The sequence below is a fragment of the Mobula hypostoma genome, chromosome 4 (genome assembly GCF_963921235.1).
Source record: "Mobula hypostoma chromosome 4, sMobHyp1.1, whole genome shotgun sequence".
In the NCBI taxonomy this organism is placed as follows: domain Eukaryota; kingdom Metazoa; phylum Chordata; class Chondrichthyes; order Myliobatiformes; family Myliobatidae; genus Mobula; species Mobula hypostoma.
In genome coordinates, this window is record NC_086100.1 from 153558804 (window position 1) to 153570819 (window position 12016).

Sequence of the window (12016 nt, forward strand, 5' to 3'; positions counted from 1 at the left end):
TTACACTTTTTCATAGAATTCAACGTTTTTTGCAAAATGACATATAGCTAAATGAGTACAAATTATACTTAATATCGACTTTGTTTTAACATTGTTTATAATAAAAAGCTGTTTTTATTGTTAAACTTCACAGAGTGGCAACATGCTTGCCTGACATTAAAATCTGTGCAAGAAAGAAAAAATCTTATTTATTCTCTGCCAACAAGTGGTGGGAAGACATTGGTTGCTGAAATTTTGATCATGCAAGAGCTACTGTGCAGGAAAAGAGATGCACTGTTTATTTTGCCATATGTGGCTATTGTCCAGGAGAAGGTGAGGAAAGTTGTTCAGTAACTAACAATTCTATATTTAAAACTGGAATTAGAGTAAAGGTGAGGAATATTAGGAATTATGTTCAGTTTATGGCAGTTGTATAACACACCATAATGTTGTCAATTGTGCTGCATGTTCTGAATTTTTTTAACTTCATAAAGATGTAGTCTATTGCATTTATGTCAGTGGGTCTTAAAGGCCCAGTGGTTCTTACCAAAGTGCATTCCACTTTTCAAATTATTGAAGAAATCTACTTTCATTTAAAAATAGTAAAGATCGTTATTGTAGTTGTAGGTCAATAAATTCATGTTTTACATATTGCATAATTATAAATAATATGTTGTGTGACCAAACATTGGTACTAGAATCTGATACGTTGCTAATAAACACAGTTTGAACCCACTGACCTGAATAATGATATTGGTCATTTGTTCCATTATATAGAGTTGATGTCAGGGAGAATGGAAGTTAAACATTTCAGATAAATCAGGATTTTCTCCACTGAATTGCTGTGATCGTGCATGTCTTCATTTTGTCACAGCCAGAAGTTGATTTTTGATCATGGAAGTTGTGTAAATAATGCCAAAAATTGCTTATTAATGTAATGTACACCAGAGTTAGTTATATTGTGAACTGTAACCTAACCCTGTTGCAGATAATATTATAGTTGATATACAAAAAAAGGTTTATACCAAAACTCCTTTTCACAGGTATTTACATGATTGTTAGAATACTAAGTTGGAGAACAGTGAATAAAGCATGTTCTTTGTGATGGTGCACCTGTCAATAAACTAATGTTCAAATGAAAATCTTAATCTTAAATCAAATGAAACTCAGATGCTGAGTTTGTCCAAACATTATAGACCATGTCTGGGAGTTTGTTTAGAGACTAATAACACTGGACAACAAAGATTTTGCTTCCTGAACACCTTTAGGTGTATCTTGTGAATTTTGGTCTACTGATCATGAAAATTACCATGAAATTTCCCTATCACGCACCATTTTTTAATAAACTTACGTTTATTATTTCAATTCATAATTCAAGTCAATTAAAATGTTGCCTACAATGTAAGCTGGGAAGTTTCCTATCTTGTCCAGGCATGCTTGGGCATGCTTAGGTGGCGCGGCTGCTGCATGGCAGGACAGGTTTTAGTAATAATTATTGGGTTCAGGACTGTAAGGATGGAATTTGCTATCACCAGGCACAAAGAGTTCTATGAAGGATTTTGATATTTGAGACAGATGCTTCCCAGAATAACTGATGTCAAGATTAAGGAGAGCATTTTTGTTGGTCCACAAATCAGGAACAGATCATCAATAACAGGGAATTTGAAGAATTTCTAGTGGGACCAGAGAAAATCACATGGAAGGCATTCAAGGAAGTTGTTGAAATTTTTCTCGGCATCTACAGAACACTAAACTACATGCAGCTGGTTGAAAGCATGCTTCAAGCATATAAAACCATGAAATGCAACGTGTCACTAAAGATTCATTTTCTGCATTCCCATTTAGACATCTTCCCTGCAAATCTTAGTGCTGTTAGTGACGAGCATGGTGAAAGGTTTCCTATGTGATACAAGTAGTCTGAAATTATATTTGTGTTCATCTTCAAGTAGTCTATCATAAACAAAAAAATATTCTGAGGAAGCAACACTTTTGAAAAAAATTTGTTGTCCAGTGTAACCTTAGACCTGTACGTAGTCCATTGAATTCATGTAACCAGGGTCAGAGGGAATTTGAGAAAGGAATTCTGTTGTTTTAATAACCTGATGAATTAAAAGCAACAATGTTCACTTCCTTTAGGTGCGAGATCTTTCAGCTTTCGGAATAGAATGTAATTTCTTAGTGGAAGAGTATGCTGGAACTAAAGGCAGGTTCCCACCAATCAAGCGAAGAAAGAAGAATTCTCTGTATATTGCAACCATTGAGAAAGCCCACAGTTTAGTTAATTCCCTAATAGAAACAGAAAGGATTAATGCTTTGGGTCTTCTTGTGGTTGATGAGGTAAGTTTGCTGATTGATTGTTGTCACATTGATCACTGATTTATCTTAAAAGAATCCAAAAATAAAACAAAATGGTGGTGTAGTGGTGCAGCATCATAGGATGGACTAATGTAGATTCAATTCTCCACACCTAACTCGGTTTCAACTACACTTTATACAAAAGCAGCAGAGCAACTTTTTTTCAGAGGGAAACAGTACAAATAGAAGTCTCAGTTCTAGTCACCTGTTTTAGAGTTCCTATAAGCAGGCTTCTTACCACTTGAATGAAGAATTCTGCTAAAACGTCTCATCCTCACATGGGGAAGTAGGTTGTCAACGATGTGTTACTTGACCAATGATCATTAGGGCAAGCACATATAATTTTAAAATTTGCACTAGCTTGTACTTTCCAGTGAAAATTTAGTTTGTTCTTCACTCGTATGGAGTCACATTAACTACAATTCAATCTCCCTTTTAACCTTTTATTTGTGGTCACAAAAAAGCAGAAGCTGCCTGTTGTGATCCAACTTGTGTAATAGTGTGGTCAGTCACAAGATTAATACTGCTGCGAATATATGGTTTTAATGCATTTATACAGGGCCCTGGTGAGATGACACCAGAAATATTATGTTTATGGATTTACCCTTCCAGCCTAAGGAGTGATCTGCTTGCAGTTGTGAAGTGCAGTCAGATTGATTGTTGGCATAGCTGGTCTGTTCTATGAGAATAGATTAAGTTGTTTGGGATTATACTCTTGATCTTAGAAGAATGAAAGATGAAATATAGTATATTCTTGCAGGTCCTGATAAGGTAAATATAGGGATAATGTTTCTCCTGGATCAAGGTGTATAAGAACCAAGAGTAAGAGTGTCATAACAACAGCTTCAGATTATGATGTGAGGAAATTTCTTTACCCAGATCTAATGAATCTTTGAAATTCACTGCACAAGAGGGCAATGGACCCTCAGTCACTTCGGCAGGAGGAGAAAATGGCAGTGCGCCGCGCGTGCGCAGCTCTCCAGTAAAAATGATATCGTATCCGTTAAATAGGGGCCGTGGACAATTCTGATTTGATGGAGAATGGACATGAAAGCACAGAGGAACATCTGGAGAAATTTCTGAAACGCCTGTTCGCTGCTGTCGTTACTGTGTGGTCGTGAATCTTTCAGAGGGTAGGCCTCAAAATCCCCGGCCTTGCCTGCTTTTGGTGACCGAGAAGGAGGTCGAAACGTTCAGACAGAGATGGTGCTCAGTACTCGGTGTTGGAGAGCTGATCAGAGCTCAAAGTTTTCGGATGACTCAGAGTTGGATTGTGGTCGGCATGGCAGGGGGAGTTTTTCTTCCTTCTCCTGTCTGCGTGAGATGTGGGACATTTGAGAAACTTTGAACTTTACTGTGCTCACAGACTTCTTCATCAAGTTATGGTATTGTTACACTGTTTGTAACTATATGTTATTATGTTGTTTTGTCAGTTTTTTCAGTCTTGGTTTGTCCTGTGTTTTGTGATATCACACTGGAGGAAATAATGTATCATTTCTTAATGCATGTATTATTAAATGACAATAAAAGAGGACTACGTGTCTTCATAATCATATTAAAGACTGAATCAGTAGGATTTTGGATACCAAGAAAATTGAGAAATATGGGACTAATGCAGAAATGAGTAACTGATAAGGTGTTGGCGGGGGCGGGGGGGGGGTCCATGATCTTATTGAACAGTGGAGTTGGCTCAAGCAGCAAAGTAGCTTTTCCTGCCTCTGTTTTGTCACCATTTTACTGAGTTAATTAGCACTACAGTTACACGTGTATTCTACAGGTTGTGCACTTGCTCACTCCAGGGCAAATTTCCTTCATTGCTGGGCATTACACCAGTTATATTTATTAATATAGAACTTATGATCAGTGGCAAAGCAATGCCATTGGTAGAGTAAAAGTGTCCTGTAGCTTGGAGAGAGGCCCTTGAGCTCACTGAGCCTACACTAACCATTAAACACCTATTTATACCAATCCCGTTTTTAATTCTTCCCCTCTTCTCCATCAACTTCCCCAATACAATAACTACTCTACAAACCAGCAGCAATTTTCAGTGGCTACAGCATTTCTTTGGGATGTGGAAGAAAAACAAAGAGCATCTGGGGCAAACAGACAGACTCAAAGGAAAATGTACAAATTCTGTGTTGATACTGAAAGTTGAGATTGAACCCATGTCACTGGAGTGCATAGATCCATTGGTGGTACAGATAGTAGAGCTTCTACTTCACAGCAGTACTGATGGGTATTCTGTCCTGACCTCATCATGTGTTAGAATTTTTTATTATCATTGTGACTGCTTGGATTTCCCCTGGGCGCTCTGGTGCATCCGAAAGGCATGAATGGTTGGTAAATTAATTGATTATAACTTACCTTGGTGTAAAAGTTGAGTGAGTGGGGAATTGATTGAAAGTGCATGAATGGGATCAGTGCTTGTGCCCCAGTTATTCATTATATACATAAATGATTTTGACAAAGGAGCAAATTACAAGTTTACCAATGACATAAAACTGGGTGGGATTGTGACACAAATGCAAAGGGGCTTCAAGGTGATCTAGACATGTTGATTGAGTGGGCAGATATGTAGCAGCTATATAGCATGTTGCAAATAAATATAAAGCTTTGTAGTTGCGTAGATAAAAATAAAGATAGTAAATTATTTAGCACAAGTCGGGAAATATTATTGTGCTAAGGCTGCCTTATTATCTAATACCAATCATTGATAGCAAACTTTCAGGTACAGCAAGCAGTTAATAAAGCATAGTAGCATCATTGAAAGAATTTTTAGATACAGAAAGGAGAATGTCCTATTACAATTATATAGAGCCTTGGTGAGACCATAAGTTTGGAGCATTGTCTGAAGTTTTCATCTCTTGAACTTGGGGATAAACTTGCCATTGAGGAAGTGCAGCAAATGTTTACCGGATTGATGACAGAGCCATCGTGTATGGAGAGGTTAAGTCAGTAAGGCTTGCATTCATTGGAGTTTGCCAAAATAATAGGGGATCTCTTTGAAACTTATAAGATTTTGACAGAGCTAGATAAACTGGATATGGGGCAGATGCATCTCCTTGATGGAGGGTCTAGAACTACATAGCTATGCTCTTAGGACTGAGATGAGAAATATGTTTACCTAGGGTGGTGAATCTGGCATTCTGTACCACAGATGACGGAAGCATACTTAAACTGACAGATAGCTGGTAAACACAAAAGATGTCAAGGAGTCTGAGGAAAGACTGGGAATATGGCATTGAAATAGAGTATCAACCATGAACATATTGAATGGAATATCAAGTTTGGAGGGCCAGATGGCTTATTCCTGCTATCACTTTTCCCTCTAATCTGTGCGGGTGTTTGGGCACACAATAACTGAAATGTTCCCTCACCCATAGCCTTTGTTGACACGCAGTTGGATTTTTCCTTTAATACTAACATAATTTCAAAATTAGCTGGCCAGTGGTGTAGTGGCATTCACACCGGATTTTGATGTAGATGGTCCCAGGTTCGAATCCGGCTGACTCCTTGCATGCTTTCCATCCTTACTGGATTGAGTGTCGAACTAGCAAGTTGGCCTCATAAAAAGACAGTCACATGCTAAAGAAACAGTAAGGTTGCTGCCCGATGTGCCACAAAGCACAGAGAGGAACTCAACAACCAACTATTTCAAAATTATATTAGCATTATATAATTTTGAAATATTGCTAATATAATTTTGAAATCTGTTAATATAAGTGTGAAATACCTTGCAATTTATTATGTGTTAATGAATATAATCCATAAATTTTCTAACTAATAAATGTACCACAGCCTTTACTTTGAAACATTTTAGAGCCTCAACGTATTTACATTGTCAGTATTTCAAATAACAACACTGTTACAAATAAACAGAATGGAAGTTGGTAGTCGGTATTGCATTGTTATAAACCAGCCCACTGAATGCCGACACCATTTAAAGTGCCACGCAGTTTTTCCTGCTTGGAGCAATGGTTGTTCCGCGCAGCTCTAAAAAAAAAATTAGAGTGAACATTGCCTGACATTATCTACATTTCTATAATAGGATACTGCTTTGCATTGACTATAGTCTTTCCAATCTTTTCTCACCTGGATTGGATATGAGTGACGAGAAACCTTTAAGATGAAGGAAGGGGAAAACAACTATATAATCTAGTTACACACATCAAAGTTGCTGGTGAACGCAGCAGGCCAGGCAGCATCTGTAGGAAGAGGTGCAGTCGACGTTTCAGGCCGAGACCCTTCGTCAGGACTAACTGAAGGAAGAGTGAGTAAGGGATTTGAAAGTTGGAGGGGGAGGGGGAGAACCAAAATGATAGGAGAAGACAGGAGGGGGAGGGATAGAGCCAAGAGCTGGACAGGTGATAGGCAAAAGGGATACAAGAGGATCATAGGACAGGAGGTCCGGGAAGAAAGACGGGGGGGGGCGGGGACCCAGAGGATGGGCAAGAGGTATATTCAGAGGGACAGAGGGAGAAAAAGGAGAGTGAGAGAAAGAATGTGTGCATAAAAATAAGTAACAGATGGGGTACGAGGGGGAGGTGGGGCCTTAGCGGAAGTTAGAGAAGTCGATGTTCATGCCATCAGGTTGGAGGCTACCCAGACGGAATATGAGGTGTTGTTCCTCCAACCTGAGTGTGGCTTCATCTTTACAGTAGAGGAGGCCGTGGATAGACATGTCAGAGTGGGAATGGGATGTGGAATTAAAATGTGTGGCCACTGGGAGATCCTGCTTTCTCTGGCGGACAGAGCGTAGAGAAAGCCAGAGAAAGCAGGACGCTTTGCTGAACATCTACGCTCTGTCCACCAGAGAAAGCAGGATCTCCCAGTGGCCACACATTATAATTCCACATCCCATTCCCATTCTGACATGTCTATCCACGGCCTCCTCTACTGTAAAGATGAAGCCACACTCAGGTGGGAGGAACAACACCTCATATTCCGTCTGGGTAGCCTCCAACCTGATGGCATGAACATCGACTTCTCTAACTTCCGCTAAGGCCCCACCTCCCCCTCGTACCCCATCTGTTACTTATTTTTATGCATACATTCTTTCTCTCACTCTCCTTTTTCTCCCTCTGTCCCTCTGAATATACCTCTTGCCCATCCTCTGGGTCCCCCCCCCCCCCCGTCTTTCTTCCTGGACCTCCTGTCCCATGATCCTCTTGTATCTCCTTTTGCCTATCACCTGCCCAGCTCTTGGCTCTATCCCTCCCCCTCCTGTCTTCTCCTATCATTTTGGTTCTCCCCCTCCCCCTCCAACTTTCAAATCCCTTACTCACTCTTCCTTCAGTTAGTCCTGACAAAGGGTCTCGGCCTGAAACGTCGACTGCACCTCTTCCTACAGATGCTGCCTGGCCTGCTGCGTTCACCAGCAACTTTGATGTGTCTTGCTTGAATTTCCAGCATCTGCAGAATTCCTGTTGTTTGCATATAATCTAGTTATTGGTTTGAGTTGGTTAGGGTAAGATTCATGGCAATATTTTTTCTCTTGAATCCCAATTCAAAAAGTATTGTGGAAAGCTTTTTGCTTTATTTTATATTATCTAAACAGACCAGTGTTTAAAATACTCATCTGTGTATTTATTGTTCTTTCTGTTTATTAATTACCATTTAAATACTGATTTCAGTGCAAATCTGTCACATCATCTGCCAGTGGTAGTGCTTCCCAATGTTTACTGCCGAGATATACATAGGAAATGCAGATTTAAGAATTTTGATGGAAATGCTCTTCACATGGATATTCTGCAGTTGGTGGAACAGAAGTATTGAGAAACCATACCTTTAGTATACTCTACAAGCAAATAATTTTAATTACAACTGGTCCTTCATCCCCTAATTGTTAAATCTCATAATTTTGCATTCTTCTATCAAGGTTAATCTTTAACTTTGACTAAAGTTATCTCAACTACTAACCCTGGAAGTCATTCTACGTCATCACAATAAATGTATTGTTTCTGTGTCTTACAAGTTCTTACGTTTAATCTTGCTAATTCCACTAATCTGCGCTCTGTTTTATTGTACTTCAATACAGTATTTAAAAGATTCTCCCTTCCTCAGTGTTCCCATTTTGTTCATAAAAATCTCAACATTAACACTTACCACTCTATTTTAGATTTATAGCCACACCTCCAATCTAACCTCTAGTAAGATTGTTTTTTTCAAGTTTATTCTTCTGTTTTGCTATTAACAGTTTGCCATACACACAAGTAAAATGGATGGTTAGGTCAATCTGTCTTATTCAGTCATGTTATTAACAGAGTTATTCTCGCAATGCTTATCCACTAGCAAGTGTGCATATTAATGGGAGAGACTAGTTCAAACAATCATCTCTGCTGTTGCCCTCAATTCCCATCACTCATCAAAACTTAAACATGCAACCATTTGTCACCTTGTCTCTATGCCCAGTCATGCATGTTAGCTATTTTTACTCCTTTCTGAAGTGCCTTGTGCAATTTTTTGGAAGTTAATAATGTAAAATAAATGCAAACTTGTTTATCATTAGATTTTTTTTTCTATTTTAATCATAGCTGCACATGCTTGGTGAAGGGAGCCGCGGAGCAGTACTGGAAATGACATTGTCTAAAATCCTCTACACGACCAGTGAGTAATATCTAGTAACATTTTGGTGTTCGGTTTTTGTTCAAATCTACCTGCACAATCCCCTCCCTCGGAACCTTTTCAATGTCAAGTTATTTGCTGAGCATAGAAGTAGATCCAGGCTATTGGCAGAAGCAGTATATACTAAACTGTTTCTCAGTTTGGGTGAAGGACATGGTAAGACCTTTGTGCAGATAATCTGACCAAAGTTTGTCAAAGCAACAGAATACACAGATTAGATAACAGTTTAATGTTGTGAAGGCATTGGAGAATTGAGAAACACTGTCCTGCTAATTTATAATACATCCCCAGCATTCGCTATAAAATTCCTCTGATTTGAAGCTGATAATAGTTTTTTCCTCACTTGCAGTCATACTGCTACCACCCACCACTGTTATAACTATTAGATGGGACCTTGCTTGTACTTTATTATTTGATCTGATTTGCATTTGGAAAAAATAATAGATAATTAATGCCTATGTCCAGAATTCAAAAAGAACTGATAAGCCATAAATGGTCTGTAGTTTGGTTTCAGATGATAGAACATACTGAACGGCTAGTAAGGTACCAAGTAGTGGCTGGACTTGAGTTCTGTTGTGAATCTCTACTTACATGAAAATGATCCAATAACTTAAACTAATGATACAAACGGCAGAGGGAGTGCATCTCGTAAATTACAAGAATGAAGTAAAGAGTTTAACTACCATCTGAGGCTTAGTGATGATTTAAAACGTATCTTGGTTAATTGGTTTATTATTTGCCACATTTACTGAATGCAAAACAAAACAGTTTTGTTTTGCATTCCATGCAGATGGACCATTTCATCACAATATATTGTACTTGTACTACAAGGGAAGAGCAATAACAATGCAGAATGAAATGTTACAATTACAGAGAGAGTGTAGGCAGGCGCAAGGTCACAACAAGGTAGATTGTGAGGTCAAGAGTCCATCCTATTATACAAAAGGTCCATTCACTAGTGTTATAACAGCAGGATAAAAGCTGTTCTTGAACCTGATGGGACATGCTTTTAGGCTTTTGTATCTTCCGACTGCTGGTAGGAGGCAGATGAGAAAATCCATGGGGAGAGGGGTCAGCTGTGATTGTGTTGGCTGCGTTACTGATAGAGTCCACAGAGGGGAGATCCCTCCTGACATACATCTGCTGGATACATCTAACGTTTTAGTAAGAAATGGAAACATTTCCATGAGCCATTTTTATTATTGGTGTTTTCAGACAGATAATTATTAGTACAAAGTGCAGGTCCCAGAATGTTGGTAATTGAAGGGTTTATTTTGTAAATACTTAACTGAAATAAAACTTGCAAAAAAGCAAGCCATTTCATGAATGGTTCAAGGAATTCTAAAGAGCGTTTTTTTTTATCTCTATTGATCTTCTGCTGTCAGAGTAGCCATCAGGGCAAACTTAAGTATATACAAATAACTATCTGACAAGAAAATCTAATTTACCAAATAAATGGCTGCATACTATTTGATATTTAACTTTTGTTTCTGTATCCAGAAACCACACAAATCATTGGAATGAGTGCAACCCTGAACAATGTCTCTGATTTGCAGCAATTTCTGAAGGCAGAACATTATACCAGCAACTTTCGACCTGTGAGTAAGATGAAATGTAACAACAGTACATGGATGTTCTGTATTTAAATTCTTTTGATCACTTTTTCTGTTTAATATTTGGACTTGACTTTTCAGTTTCTGATCTCAAAATAATACTTCAAAAGGTGCATGTTTGTCAGTAAATGTAACTTATAACTGAGATATTTTAAGATAACACAATACTGGATATTAGTGATACTAATTTTTTTTAAACTTTGTAGCTTGTCTTTTTGCATGCTTATTATGTAAGAAATTGTTTGGCTCTTTCATAACCTGATTTTGATCCTGAAATGAGGCGTTAAGCAGAAATTTTTCACTCCAATTACTAATATCCCCTTTGTGTAGAAAATGTCAAAGAAAAAATTGATATACATTCTAATACTTTCATTTAATGACATTCTTTTGTTGTGAGTTTTTTTTTTCATTTTAAACTTTAGTAAAATTACGTTCTAGGTCCAGTTAAAAGAATATGTTAAAATTCGTGATAGTATTTACGAGGTGGACAGCAAATCAGAGGATGGTTTTGTATTTGCTCGACTATTGAACTACAAGGTAAGGTACAATACAAAATGATTCAGCTTTCCAAATGGCAGATATCTAAGCTAATGCCTAACTGCAATTCTAAAGTAAATTACCAGTTAATTTCAATTTAGGTACTTAGCTGTGGGAGTATTTCTGTATAACTATAAATTTATTAAGATGTTCCAAAGTGCTTCAGGCAAAATTGATACTAAGCCACATGAAGCCACATGTGAAAAAGACTAAGGAGCTGGTGGTAGACCTGAGGAGAGCTAAGGTACCGGTGACCCCTGTTTCCATCCTGGGGGTCAGTGTGGACATGGTGGAGGATTACAAATACCTGGGGATATGAATTGGCAATAAACTGGACTGGTCAAAGAACACTGAGGCTGTCTACAAGAAGGGTCAGAGCCGTCTCTATTTCCTGAGGAGACTGAGGTCCTTTAACATCTGCCGGACGATGCTGAGGATGTTCTACGAGTCTGTGGTGGCCAGTGCTATCATGTTTGCTGTTGTGTGCTGGGGCAGCAGGCTGAGGGTGGCAGGCACCAACAGAATCAACAAACTCATTCGTAAGGCCAGTGATATTGTGGGGATGGAACTGGATTCTCTCACGGTGGTGTCTGAAAAGAGGATGCTGTCCAAGTTGCATGCCATCTTGGTCAATGTCTCCCATCCGCTACATAATGTACCAGCTGGGCACAGGAATACATTCAGCCAGAGACTCATTCCACCGAGATGCAGCACTGAGCGTCATAGGAAATCATTCCTGCCTGTGGCCATCAAACTTTACAACTCCTCCCTTGGAGGGTCAGACATCCTGAGCCAATAGGCTGGTCCTGGACTTATTTCATAATTTACTGGCATAATTTACATATTACTATTTAACTATTTATGGTTCTATTACTATTTATTATTTATGGAGCAACTGTAACGAAAAC

General features: G+C 38.6%; 1 protein-coding gene across 4 annotated transcripts in view; it reads left to right on the top strand.

Moving 5' to 3' along the window:
- helq (helicase, POLQ like) overlaps positions 1–12016 on the top strand; it is a 44417-nt gene that overhangs the window by 5504 nt on the left and 26897 nt on the right. For all 4 annotated transcript variants that reach the window (XR_010017748.1, XM_063046747.1, XM_063046749.1 and 1 more), the window contains exons 3-7: positions 134–312; positions 2116–2316; positions 8868–8940; positions 10459–10556; positions 11010–11108. Coding sequence is in view for 3 of the 4 variants with exons in the window: in XM_063046747.1 (XP_062902817.1) it covers positions 134–312; positions 2116–2316; positions 8868–8940; positions 10459–10556; positions 11010–11108 (650 nt within the window). In the remaining variant the exon portion in view is untranslated. The remainder of the gene's footprint in view (positions 1–133; positions 313–2115; positions 2317–8867; positions 8941–10458; positions 10557–11009; positions 11109–12016) is intronic.